The 11,199-nt window shown below is 39.5% G+C and overlaps 1 protein-coding gene across 1 annotated transcript; it reads left to right on the top strand.

Annotated features, from left to right (window-relative positions):
• Positions 1-888: 888 nt before the first annotated feature.
• Positions 889-11,009, top strand: LOC102292805 (tetraspanin-9). Its single transcript, XM_005934245.3, has 9 exons — positions 889-1,073; positions 7,354-7,395; positions 7,845-7,924; positions 8,022-8,213; positions 8,288-8,362; positions 8,459-8,560; positions 8,653-8,784; positions 9,780-9,863; positions 10,561-11,009. The coding sequence occupies exons 3-9, from the start codon at positions 7,862-7,864 to the stop codon at positions 10,630-10,632; spliced, it is 720 nt and encodes a 239-aa protein (XP_005934307.1). The 5' UTR covers positions 889-1,073; positions 7,354-7,395; positions 7,845-7,861; the 3' UTR covers positions 10,633-11,009.
• Positions 11,010-11,199: the final 190 nt, after the last annotated feature.

Below are 11,199 nucleotides of genomic sequence, written 5' to 3'. Positions count from 1 at the left end.
ACGGTAGAGAGCTTAAAATAATGCAGTTAAAACTCCAGCAACCAGGCAACCCCCTATGAGCAAAGAAGTGTTACTAATGTCACAGAGTGAGGACAGCTGATCGCAGGAAGTGTCTCTGCAGCCAGAGGAGTCACCTCCATTTGGCTGTTAGAAAAAATACACTTTTTAAAAATCTGTGCGAATTTCTTCATTATTATTATCCGTCATGTTTTGATGGTGTGTTTGTTGATAGGAGTGTACAGGGCTAAACTGATTAGACAGTGCCTCACAGTGAAAATGATTAAAGACCAAAAGCATACTACAAAAGCAACCCAAGACTTTCTCAGGGCAAAGAAATTAGATATTTTTAAATGTTTCTGAAAATGTGGGACTGTGCAATATTTCTGTTAAACCCTTTGAATTAAAGATGAATGTTTGCACTTCAGTCTCACTGTGATGCGTTTGATGACCATTTAAATTCCATTGTGGTGGTGTACAGAGGCGAAATAACAACGAGTGAGTCATGTCCAAAACCCTATGTAGCTATATACATACATATATAAAAAAAAAAATTTAAAACTGTATGTATAACTTAACTCAGTATAAACGTCTTGCATTATTAAATAGTGTTAATCAGTATGGAAATTTTTTTTTTGAAATAAATTGATATCTGGTCGTTCATACTCGTTTGCTGTTAGATGTTGCAGTACCGCTGTTGACCGCTAGGTGAAACAAAACTGTCATCATTGCTCTTTTGGGCTTCAACTGTGTCGATAAAATCGGGGGATTGAGCCACGATAGGAAACTATGTGAACTATTCTAATACTCATATTTATCCAGCCGGGGTCTTTGACCGGCTCACTATCTTCCCTTCCCCCGAAAGTCACGCCTCCAGTCCTCCAGTTCTGTGCTCCGCCTTTCTCCCTAGAAAACATCCTCCTCCTCCTCCTCCAGCCATAGAGGAAACTTCCGAGCGGACTTCGTAGCTTCCAACTGCGGGATTTGTACGTTAAAAGCCGCTGATGCTGTGAGGCAGAGCACCATGCGGACCTCCAGAAGTTAGCGGGGAGATGAGCGCAATTTCATTGACTGCGGTAAGAAAGTGATCCCCCATTTTTGTCCTCATCCTCCTCCTCTTCTTTTACCCGACATGGACATGGAAAGAATCACGGCCTGAGCCGCGGCGAAGTGGGCTAGCTTCGTGTAGGCAGACATTAGCATTTTTTCTTATCGCTAAAGTATAAAGTTGGTGAATTTAAAAATAACACCGGTACAGTTACGCTTACCCACCCCCCTCTCTTTTTTTTAAAGCGCAAACTGTTGACCGCAAACTGAAGTTTGGGTGATGACGTCACCACGGGACGAGGATCCCACTATATGTCTAAAAAAACAAAAACAAAATGGCTTTTCTCAGTCAAACCACGTCGAGGCAGAGATTTATTGGACGCACTAGTTTTTAAATTTGGAAGCTGCTGTATCGTTGGGCGATGTTTTGGGATAGTTTGTGATGATGTGAGCCAGAGGGCATGAAAAAAATTCTGATTTAATGTAATTGTGAAGCTTAAAAATGTATTTAATTACGTACTTTTGTAGTGCCCACGTCTGAAAGCCCCATTCAAAATGTGATTGTGTGGACTGTATATAAAAGATGGAAGATGTCATTATTTTCAAAGGCCAGAAGGGGGCGACTTCTCTGGCTGCAAAAAGACTTCCAGTTGTATGATGGGTTATGGGAAAGTGAACCTTGTCTCCACTGATGGAGTGTAGGCAAATGCTTTTTTAATGACATTAATTAAAAATGCCATCAATTAATTATTAATTAATGGCATTTGTTAAACTAAGCAAAGTTAAAAATGTGCTCATGCTACCTTTAGTGAGGTCACAGTACAAGAGGTGAGTGTTTGACACCAATATTGATGATAAAAAGACCTCTATCCAGATCTGGATCAACTCCAAAAGTTAATCACTTGTAAGCTGATTCAAGTCTTACCTGTGTTCAAAAATAAATCAATAAAAAATAACTTTTTGATTTAATCTTGCTAACAAACAGAAAACTGTGTTACAGCGTTAACCACAGCTGAATGAATTTGAACTGTGTGAAACAGTACCATTAGTTTGTTGCAGGCTCACTATAGTGAACATATTATTTATCTGAGAGTATGACTCTCAGCATAGTAGGGGTGCAACGATATTCGTATCGATATTGAACCGTTCGATACAGTGCTTTCGGTTCGGTACGCATATGTATCGAACAATACAACATTTGTAATTTATTTTATCAATTTTCCTTCTGACGATGCTGTCTGTGTTGAGCGCTCAGTGAATCTGTGTTCGACTACTCCGCCTAGGCTGCACTGTCGAGCGCAGATCCACTGAGCGCTCAACACAGACAGCATAGTCAGAAGGAAGAGCGCAGGGCAAGCTAGCGAGACAGAAGTTAAGCTCTCCTTGCAACAGGCAAATTGAACCTCATTCAGATCTGGCGTTTGGAATTATTTTGGTTTTCATGTGACGTATGACCCTGAAGGTAAGCGAGTCATGGACTAAAGTAAAACAGTATGTTGGATGTGCCATGCAATGCTCAATTACATTGGTGTGAACTAGTGTGTTAGCGCAGTTAGCTCGTTAACGTGTTGGCCGTCTAGCCCCATGCACGGGCGATCGGCGGTAGCTCGTTAACGGAGATTTGCCGTGTTGTGGCGTTAAGGTTATTTCAACGAGATTAACGCTGACAGCACTAGTGGGAACACAACGAATATGACTGCACATTTACACCGACATCATCCTAGTGCAAAGACAAAAACAACAAGCATGCATGCTACAAACTTTAGCCGAGTCATTTAGACAGCTGTTAGCACAGGATTCTCCTTATTGTTTTTACTTTTTCGTCGTCGCCTTTCCTACTTGTTCTCTTGTTCTTCTGGTTTTTTTTGCGCTTCCTTTGGTTTTTTGGTGGGTTTTTCATCCAGGAAAAAAACAACAAGCATGCTACTAACTTTAGCCGAGTCATTTAGACAGCTGTTAGCACATGATTCTCCTTATGCTGCTGAGAATATAGCCCAGAAGAAGCGGATAGTATAGCTTTTATTTTGGAAAGAGACATTTCTCTGTAATAAACTCTCTTTTCCAAAGATGAGTGATTCCTCAATCAGATACAGGGCTCGCAATATCGCTAGCCCGACGTCCCGGGGCTAGCGATTTTTTCAGTCGGGCTACCAAAATCTATCTCTGCCCTGCCCGTCGGGCTATTGTAGGAAGGAAAAATATATGTCAATGCTTTTGCATTCTTTCGGAAATGTAGCTGGGTAATTATGTCATTGGCATCGGTGAGCCACTGTCAATATGTGACATATTGAAATCGCGTTTGAATTTGCGCTTGTTTTTTGCTTTCACTTTGCAATCGTGCGAACTGTGTATAGAGAGCGACAGCACTGATCTGTGAGTGATGATAATTTGTGCACCAATTCCTCTGACATCGTCTTATTAATCGTTAGCTTACTATGCAAACATGACAAGTGAAATCTCCCGCAGCTTAAACATGTGAGAGGTTGATCGCGCAGAGAATCGCTGAGCTTATGTGAGTGCGTGTGTAAAAGCATTTCAGTTCTGCTGAGCCAAATAAGACAGGTCAGGGTGAAGAAGTGACAGCCAAAGAAAAGCTTACCACAAAACGGAGAAGTTATGACAAATCAGACTATAAGGCAAAAAGAAAGTGCAGCTTTATGGTTTCATGGACAAAAGAATTTCTGTGGCTGCAATATGATGAGCTAAATAACCAGGGCTGCACATAAGTGGTCCGCAGGTGCGTATTCGCTGTCAAAATAAAAAACACGCACAAGGGTTAGGGTTAAATTTAAAAACTGTACTTTTGAGTTAAAATATATATTTATAATTTTAATAAATGACAAATTAAAAAGGCATGAACATTTTTTTTGTATCGAAAAAATATCGAACCGTGACACCAAAGTATCGAACCGAACCGAACCGTGAATTTTGTGTATCGTTGCACCCCTACAGCATAGATGTAGTTATCCTGTTACAAATTAATAATAATGATAATAATGTAAGAAATATTAAGGAATTGCTCAGAGTAAATGTTTTTTAAATGTTATATTTTAATAATGGCATTCAGCCACATCGTAATATCTTGTTAACATAATTGGGAAAAAATAATGGGCTCTGGCATTCTACTTTCCATGTTCAGCAAGTCACTGATATTGTGTCTTTGTTCTTCTACCCATCTTTCCTTTTTATCTTAAAAGTCTCTAAATTTTTGTGGATATTAAAACACAATGCAGAAAAATCGTTGAAATTATTAACATCTAAATGCTGAATGTTGTTTGAAATATTTAATTGTTGTGTCTTATTTTGTATTGTAAAGCACTTTGTGATATTTGTTCTTGAAAAGAAAAGAACATACCTGGGACTCTCCACCATTTGGTCTTAGAACTTCTCGGATGAGAAGTGAAACATCTTCAGGAAACTTAAAGTCCTGTCGCTTTCTTTCCACGCTCCTTAGACTACCATCACTGCTTACTTTACTTACTTATTAGTCATTTTAAAATAACAGAAAGTTATTGTCTCTGGTTGATAGGTTTTTGTTATTGTTTTGCTACTGTGTTACTACAGTGTGTATGACGTTAAATGTTGTAGTAGAGAAACACACACGCACAAAAGTGATTAATTAAATTTAAAATTGTACTACTATTTCAGTTTGTTTAGATTCTTTGTCATATTTTATTCCCATAATTGTCACATGCTTTGACCACATTTAAAAAACAACTGTTAAAAAAAAATCAAATTTTTGTCAAAAATGTTTATATATAAAATAATAATAATAATAAATACTTGACAGAAAATCTGAGTTTGTGTTGTTGTTCAGTAGGGCTGCCATGATTAGTTGACTAGTCACGTTTACATCGACTATCAAAATCGTCGACGACTAATAGTCGACACGTCGTTTGAAGCTTTGTAAGATCCCAAAAGACGCAGGAATAAGTAGTAGGATTTAAGAGTGTAATAACGGACTGAAACAGAAGATGGCAGCACTGCATGTAGAAGGATGCCAGCTGCCATTAAATCCCGAAGAAGAAGAAGCAGCGTTCAGTATCGTAGCTGTGTCCAAATTCAGGAACCGCATCCTCCTGCCCGCATTTGTAGGCCGATTACGTTACAGCAACACGACGAAGACTGTCCAAATTCGAAGACTCCGACAAATGCGCCCTTCATTTCCCCAGATTTGATGGATGGGTCGGGTGTATACTTCGTGGCCCAGCCTATCCCAGAATTCATAGCGCGGCCCTGCTCAGTTTCCAACAATGGTGGCAGCTAGTTAATTTTAACGTTACTCTTATTATTCTTTCTGGGTCACAAAATAAACGTTTAACATATTTTCAGGCAAGAATGTAGCTGTGTAAACCTCAAATATCTGCTCAGTTTATCAAGACACCACATACTTTCAAAAGTGCTCTGACGTTTTCTGAGACGTCTGTTACCCACTAGCTCGATAGCTAGCCGGGGGCAAGGCTCACTAGAGCCCGTGAGAACACCGGACTCCCGGAAAATTGTTTTCAAACCCACCGCCGTCTCTCGCTACTCACTTAGTCACTTAGATAACTTAGAAATGTTATTGTTTGGCTTTTTTCAGTACTTTATTTGTTCCTGAGTAAATCGGTTTGGCTGAGATTAAAGTTATAGTTTTTACACAGCTGAATAAACGTCAAGCAGACAGCTGATTATCAGAAGTGTGAGATGGTCGAGAATATACTCCGGTGTCCTGTTATATTTTAGATAGCAAGGAGCAGACGGCAATCTGCAAATTTCATTAAAATTTAATAAACTATCATCTTGTCTTTATTTTTAGTTAGCACATACCTTAAACACTTAAAGCTGTAAGCTAATGATAGTTATATAAGAGCAGATGCTGCTGGTGCAATAAGCTGTACGTTTTATGTCCAATGGATGCACGATCTGATTAGTCGACTAATCGCAAAAATAATCGGTGACTAGTCGACTATCAAAATAATTGTTTGTGGCAGCCCTATTGTTCAGACAAAATACACATTTTTAAAGGTTTACCTGGATATTGGGATATTTGTAAAGTTAACATGTTTATAAATGAATTAATGAAATAATCAATAGCTATGTGTAGTTAGTTATTAATTCAAAATTCAGTTTAGGCTTTTAACAATTCTATATATATTTAAAATTATATTCAAGGTAAAATTATTATTTTGCTATAATGATTTTTTTTTAATGTGGATATTTTGTTCTGTGCTGTAAATACAAATACAAAAACAATCCATCTCTTTTCTCTTTTCCTCACATTTGGCTCAGTTAACCTTTCTAAAAATGCACAATTTTAACAAATTACATTTACAATTGAAGGAGATGCATTGTTAAAAAGACAAGTTTGTCTTCATAAAAGGTTCAATAATGTAAAATGCTTCCAAAAAACTAGGGTCTGTACTTGGAGGCTAAATTCTGTGTTTACCAACATTACTGATGATATCAATACGGCTAAAATTAGAGTTTGCAGTCTGTGTCTGCTGGTCCTTAAATGAATTCATTTCCTGTGAGTAATGTCTTTCCAGTTTTCTATTTTTAACTTTTGGTGGTGGGGAGACCGAGAAAGACACCACCTAAAACATAATGTGGAAAGTACTTGGACTTGGAGAAGTTGTATTATTAGTCAGTTATCTGTTAACCACACTTACATCTTACTGAACTTTTTACAGTTTACAGGGTAAATGCACGTGCTTAAAAACATTTACAATATCTCAAATACAATTTTACAAGTAAGAGTAAAATCTATTACACTTTTTATGAATGGACCTCATGAAAATTTCCATTAAATTTAAATTTACACTGCCTCTAAATTTAATATGGATCATTAATTTTGAATTGCTCAGTTTGTCCTTTATAGTTTGACTAAAACAGTTTCAGGCTGTTTTGAATATTTCTAAAACGGTAAGAACAGGAATATAAGCTTATGTATAAATAAAGTTTTAGAAGCGAGGCATAGTTGGGATTTTTGAGTGTTCAGTCGTTTTTGTTATTTATGTGACCTTCTCGTCTTGAAGTTTTTATTTAAATAACAAAAGCAGAGGACAAATTCACCACTCCCACACTTTGGACAGGTGAAGGATGTGTGGAGCTGTCAGGTTAGATGCTACCAAACAAAACACGTTTAAAAATGTTCCTAAACTCAACCACATACTTGTTTATTTGTTTTTGTTTTTTTACCATACCCTTCATTTTAAAGTGACAACAGTTTGTTTGTGTGGTAAGTTCAGTATCAGTTAAAGTGGTATTAAAAACTTGTTTACACCTGTAGGCGCCGTGTTAATGCTCGTGTACGTTTGTGTGTCACAGGTAAACCACTAGAGCTTCTGCGTTCTCCTGCTTGTTCAAGTGGTGAGTTCATCTCCTCTTTGCTGTGTTGTGGTTGTACTTTGAGTCCCTGCAGAGGAAACTGTTTACAGTCAGTGTTGCATAATGTGCATCAAAGCAGACTGTGACTTGTGACTTGTGGTTTTTCTGTGCAAACAAGCAACACACAACAAGTGAATCATGTTTTGTTCCCTTAAAAATTCAAAACATTGCCACTGACTATGATGTAGGTGCAGCTCTACGTAATAAAAGTTCATTTTAGACCTAAATTAAGTAAATACTGGTGGTTGTATCTTTGCACAGACCAAAATAATTTAAGAAACTTTATCAGCGCACAGTGGGAACAGTGGTGCCCTAAAGGGGAATTTGGGTAGTATTCTTGAGATCAGTTTATTTCAAAGCTTTAGTAACTTTTTTTTAGACTGTTAATATAAATCTGCCATTAAAAAATCTTTATTTATTTATTTATTCAGTGCCCGTTGGTTCAGTCATGGCTCGCGGCTGCATCTGCTGTGTGAAGTACATGCTCTTCCTCTTTAACCTGCTCTTCTGGGTAATTTTTCCACACGCACCGACTCGGCAGTAAGAGATTAAAGCAATTTATCGTCACCGAATCAGCAGGAAGTGTCTGAGTTTCCTGTGTGTTTCAGCTGGGAGGCTGTGGATTGCTGGGTGTCGGCGTATGGCTCTCGGTTTCTCAGGGCAGCTTCGCCACTCTCTCTCCCTCCTTCCCCTCGCTCTCCGCTGCCAACCTCATCATCACCCTCGGCACCGTAGTCATGGTGACGGGTTTCCTGGGCTGCCTGGGTGCCATCAAGGAGAACAAGTGCCTCCTGCTGAGTGTGAGTGTATTACCGTATTTAGTATAAATGAACTTTTGTTCATCTTATGTTGACACTTTTCTTCTTTTATTCAGTTCTTCATCGTTCTCCTGATCATCCTATTGGCTGAACTTATCCTCCTCATCCTGTTCTTTGTCTACACCGACAAGGTAAGACTGCAAAACGCTAGCAATCATGCTCACTCCCAGGCTGCAGATGAGTGTGCCTTCATATCCCATGATCCACCTCTGGTTCTGTGTGAACAGGTGAGTGAAAATGCCCGTCAGGACCTGAAAGAAGGGCTGGTGCTGTACAACACGGACAACAACGCCGGCCTGAGGGATGCTTGGAACACGATACAGGGAGAGGTGAGCAGATGCATTAAAGGCAACTCTTTAATCCAGCTGCTTGTTGACTGAATGATGCACTGTCATTTCCTCCCTTCCTGCTTGTTTACTAGTGGAAGTGCTGCGGCGTGACGAACCACCGCGACTGGCACACGGCGTTCCATGATGACGTGGTTCCTGACCGCTGCTGCCAGCAGGTTTACCCGGACTGTGGACGCAACACCTCCAATGTGTTCTGGACACGGGTCGGTGAAGTTATCAATCTGCTGATTGTTTTATTCCTTCTGTTGTCAACAAGGCCCAATAAATTTAACCACTTAAGCCCCACGCCCCCGATACCGGGGGCAAAAAGGAGGAGATCACGTTTAATCGGTTATAACACGGGGTCAGAAACATAAATCCCGACATGTGTGGTATCCACAGAAACCTCTGAATCTCAGTTAAAATCTCATATAAACCATTTCTACAACCACCAAACACAACGAAAACAAACCATGATTAAACAAGCAGTTACGTAAATGCACACAAGTCCGCTAAACAAACAAAACCGCACCAGAAATTCTTTAGACGTCATGTAACCGGCTAAAGAAAGGCTGAAGCTATCACCAATTCCAAACACCAAGTTTCACCACACTTTGACCAAAATTCACTGAATGAGCCGCAAAAGAAGACCACAAAAACACATAGCGGCGCAAATGCACTAAGACAGAAATTGACTTACTGTCCCGAGTTTTGCCGGTAGCACGTGATTATCAGCAGTTACCACGCCTAACTAGCTGCATCAGAGCCACGTTCAACAACTTCCATTTTAGACCCACCTACAGACACATGACTGGACAGAGGCCACATGCAGTAAATTTGGGCCCACGTGGGTTTTGCCCTTGCAACTTCTGATTGGTTGAAGTGACATGAACGTGGCACAGTTACTGTGATCCTATTGGCTCAAACGATTAAAAAGAGGTCTCTGGTTTAAAGTGAGCTGCACAACCACGACTCATATAGTTAATGAGTTGGTGTTACAGTTCTTTTCCTGTTTTCCTGTTATTTCTTTACCTCGAACTTAATCCCAAACTGTTTTTGTTTTATTTGAATTTAAAGAAGCATTAGGTTGTGTTTGAATGTGTCAGAAACAACAACAGATGTTAGTAACCATGAACAAAAGGAGAAAAGAGTGAACTCAGTGTAAAGCGTTTTTGTGACCAGATGTCTCCTGATGATCTGGTTTCCTTTGTCTTTTCAGGGCTGTTATGAGAAGGTTGAGGAGTGGCTGGACGACAACAAGCACCTTCTGGGGACTATTGCGATGTGTGTGTTGGTCATACAGGTGAGCAGCACTTTATCCGGTGGTCACATCCAGACTTTAAATACTCACTGGGTCTGTGCAGTGAAGCAAGTTCAACATATCCAGGATGTAGTTTCCTTAACTTTCTCAGGGTTACAGAATCACAAAAAACTAAATAAAAATTCATTTAAGACATTTTACTGCCAATTAAGGCCATGTGCCTTTAAAGACTTTGTTAGGGACCCTTTCCCTAACAGCTGTGAGATACCACCCCAGGCTACCTGGAGGTTCTGTCTAAGGCTACTGGGGTTGGCAGGTTGCTGCTGAGTGTTAATATGGCACATTACAGCAAGTCTTCATGGGCTGTATTGACAAGAGTAAAACGAGGCAAAAGTTTAGGGCGGTTTCAGTATATTAACGCTCAAAGAACAACAGGAAATAAACTTCCCCTGGGGATCTATTTTCTTACTCATGAGAGGAAAAACAAAAACTTCAGACTGTCCCATAACCCTAGAGACCATCTTATTATCTTCCAGGAATTGTGATACAATTTTCCAGGGAACCGATCGGCCAAAAAGCCTTGATTTGATCATGTAGATCTCTTATCAGACTCCAGAAACGGTTTAGGGCTGGTTATGCTGGTTAAGAAGGGAACCACCTTCTAAAGTTAACTCGCTAAGCACTAAATCCTGCCTCATAACACAGCTCTTTATTAACCGGAGTGTTTTTCTGTTTCCAGCTGCTCGGCATGGCTTTCTCCATGACACTTTACCAGCAGATCCACCGGGCAGGGAAGAAGTACGAAGCCTGAGGGGATTAATGGAGGTGTTTCACACAGCTGAGCTTTGGGTACATAGAATATATCATCGTTATAGTTTTTAAAAAGCCAGTTTATGTGTACCACTACAACCTTATATCTTTTTTCCATCTCTGCACCCATTTATTGTTGTGAATAGCATTTAAATTAGGTTTTTTTTTTTGTTTTTTTATAGTTAGCTTTTATAAAAATCACAATATATTGTGTTTTTTTTTTATGTAAAGTAATAACACGAGAAAAATCAGAACAGAAAGAAAGACTGGGAATGAATTATCAAGTCGTTGAAAGCCACGCGTGTGAGAAAAATGCTTAGATAAGGCGAGCGTTGTGTACTAACATGTTGAATAAAGATAAAGAGCACTCTACAGAAATGCGGTTTGAAGAGATTTTTTTGTTCCAGGTGATGATTACTGAGATTTTCTTTTGTTGCTGCAATCCTCTGATAAAAGCAGAGAGAGTTTCAGGCCTCTGCAGGCTTCACAGAGGTCAGATCAGGTAATTCAGTGAACTGATTGATCACCTGAGAGGGAAAGCTCTCTCTCTCCTGACTCAGCTTTTCTA

This window comes from Haplochromis burtoni, unplaced genomic scaffold, assembly GCF_018398535.1.
Source record: "Haplochromis burtoni strain Fernald_Lab_line unplaced genomic scaffold, NCSU_Asbu1 Contig_184, whole genome shotgun sequence".
Classification (NCBI taxonomy): Eukaryota; Metazoa; Chordata; class Actinopteri; order Cichliformes; family Cichlidae; genus Haplochromis; species Haplochromis burtoni.
This window is presented reverse-complemented; position numbering and strand designations above follow the sequence as displayed.